General features: G+C 45.5%; 1 protein-coding gene across 2 annotated transcripts in view; it reads right to left on the reverse strand.

The window, feature by feature from the left end:
* The window catches only part of TCF4 (transcription factor 4), a 39,459-nt gene that overhangs the window by 36,672 nt on the left and 1,405 nt on the right, over positions 1-1,382 (reverse strand). The window contains exons 1-2 of one of the 2 annotated variants that reach the window (XM_031064434.1): positions 1,133-1,376; positions 818-909 (exon numbers count right to left, since the gene is read on the reverse strand). In XM_031064434.1, coding sequence (XP_030920294.1) covers positions 818-909; positions 1,133-1,142 — 102 coding nt within the window. In that variant the 5' untranslated portion in view covers positions 1,143-1,376. Of the gene's footprint in view, positions 1-817; positions 910-1,132; positions 1,377-1,382 lie in introns of those variants that run through there. The other variant, XM_014310807.2, reaches the window with a different exon arrangement.

Raw genomic sequence — 1,382 nt, forward strand, 5'->3', positions numbered from 1 at the left:
CCTGCCTCTCGCAGCAAAAGCTCCTGCCCAAAATAAAGAACTAAGTGGATAGAGAGATATTCCTGACATATTGGGGGGAAGGGAGGGGATGGGGAGAGAGAGGAAGGAAGGGGCTGGAGGGGGAGGGGGAGCCTGACAAAACTAGACAAGTGCACGCGTCCGGCGCAACGTTCGGCCTCCAAACCAGCCCGGGGGGACAAAAATCCCTCTTTGCTTCGAAAATCGCTCCCAAATCCTGCCTAGGGCGGGGAGGAGAAGCTCGGAGCAGTTTTAATGCCAGCAGAAGCCATAGGAGATTTCAGGGCAAACTTTAAACTGAGACGGTCGTGGATTTCTTTGCACTTTCCATGTGCCAAAATCGAAACAAGGGAAGAACCGAAAGGAGAATATCAGCGAGTCATTAGCAATTAATTAGCTGATGTGCCAACGACGCTTGAAAATCGAAAGCACAATAAAAGTGCAAGATCGGTATGATGGAACGATGAGAAATGGTCAGTTTTTGGGGCGTTTCTTTTGGCAGGAATTATTTGAGCCGTCCGAGACATGAAACCAAGCTGCGAACGCGCCTGCATCTCCCATCACACACAATCAGAAAGACTAAAAATACTCAGTTTGGATTTTTTTTTTTAAGCGAAAAAAATATTTACCATGCTTCTAGCTGCTGATTAAAAATTGCCCAATGTACTTAGAGCACAGTTTGGGGTTGGTTTTGTTGCTTTAGGGTTTTTTTTGGCTGGATTTTCTTTTTGTTAACAGAGCAGCTAGAGATTTTTTTTTTTTTTTACAGCTGTTGCTAATTTCCACCGTTGTTTCTTACCGCACTGAAATCCAGTAAATCACTCAGTTCTTTGTCCGTCCCTAAGGCAGCCATTCGCTGTTGGTGATGCATTTTAGCAAAATCACACAAACCTAGAAACATGGAAATAACCGCAATCAGAAATCCCGAGCCTTGCAGGAAACACAGTCGGATTTTGCTTTTTCAAGGGGGGTCGGGGAGTGGGTGGTTGAGAAGAAGAAGGGAGGGGAAAAAAAGAAGGAGGGGCAGCAAAAAAAAAAAAAAAAAAAACCCAAAAAACACAACAACAAGAGGAAAAAAAAAGCGATATTGTATTTCCAAAGAGGCGAGCCAAACCCGGCAACATCCACTCTTAAACCCAAATCCGGAGGAGAAAAAAAAAGGCAAAGCCTCTCTCCCGGAGCATCATTTATGCAACAGGAGGTTCAGCGAGGAATGAATGAGGATCCCAGAGAAGAAACTACAGCCATCCGCTCCCAACTTTTTCCCTTCTCCTTCTTCCACGCAAAGTAGCGTTTGGAGGCACAAACGGCAAAGAGCGAGGAGGAAAAAAAAAAGCCACGGCGAGATGCGAAGTGCAGGTTCC

This window comes from Geospiza fortis, unplaced genomic scaffold, assembly GCF_000277835.1.
Source record: "Geospiza fortis unplaced genomic scaffold, GeoFor_1.0 scaffold143, whole genome shotgun sequence".
Taxonomy (NCBI): domain Eukaryota; kingdom Metazoa; phylum Chordata; class Aves; order Passeriformes; family Thraupidae; genus Geospiza; species Geospiza fortis.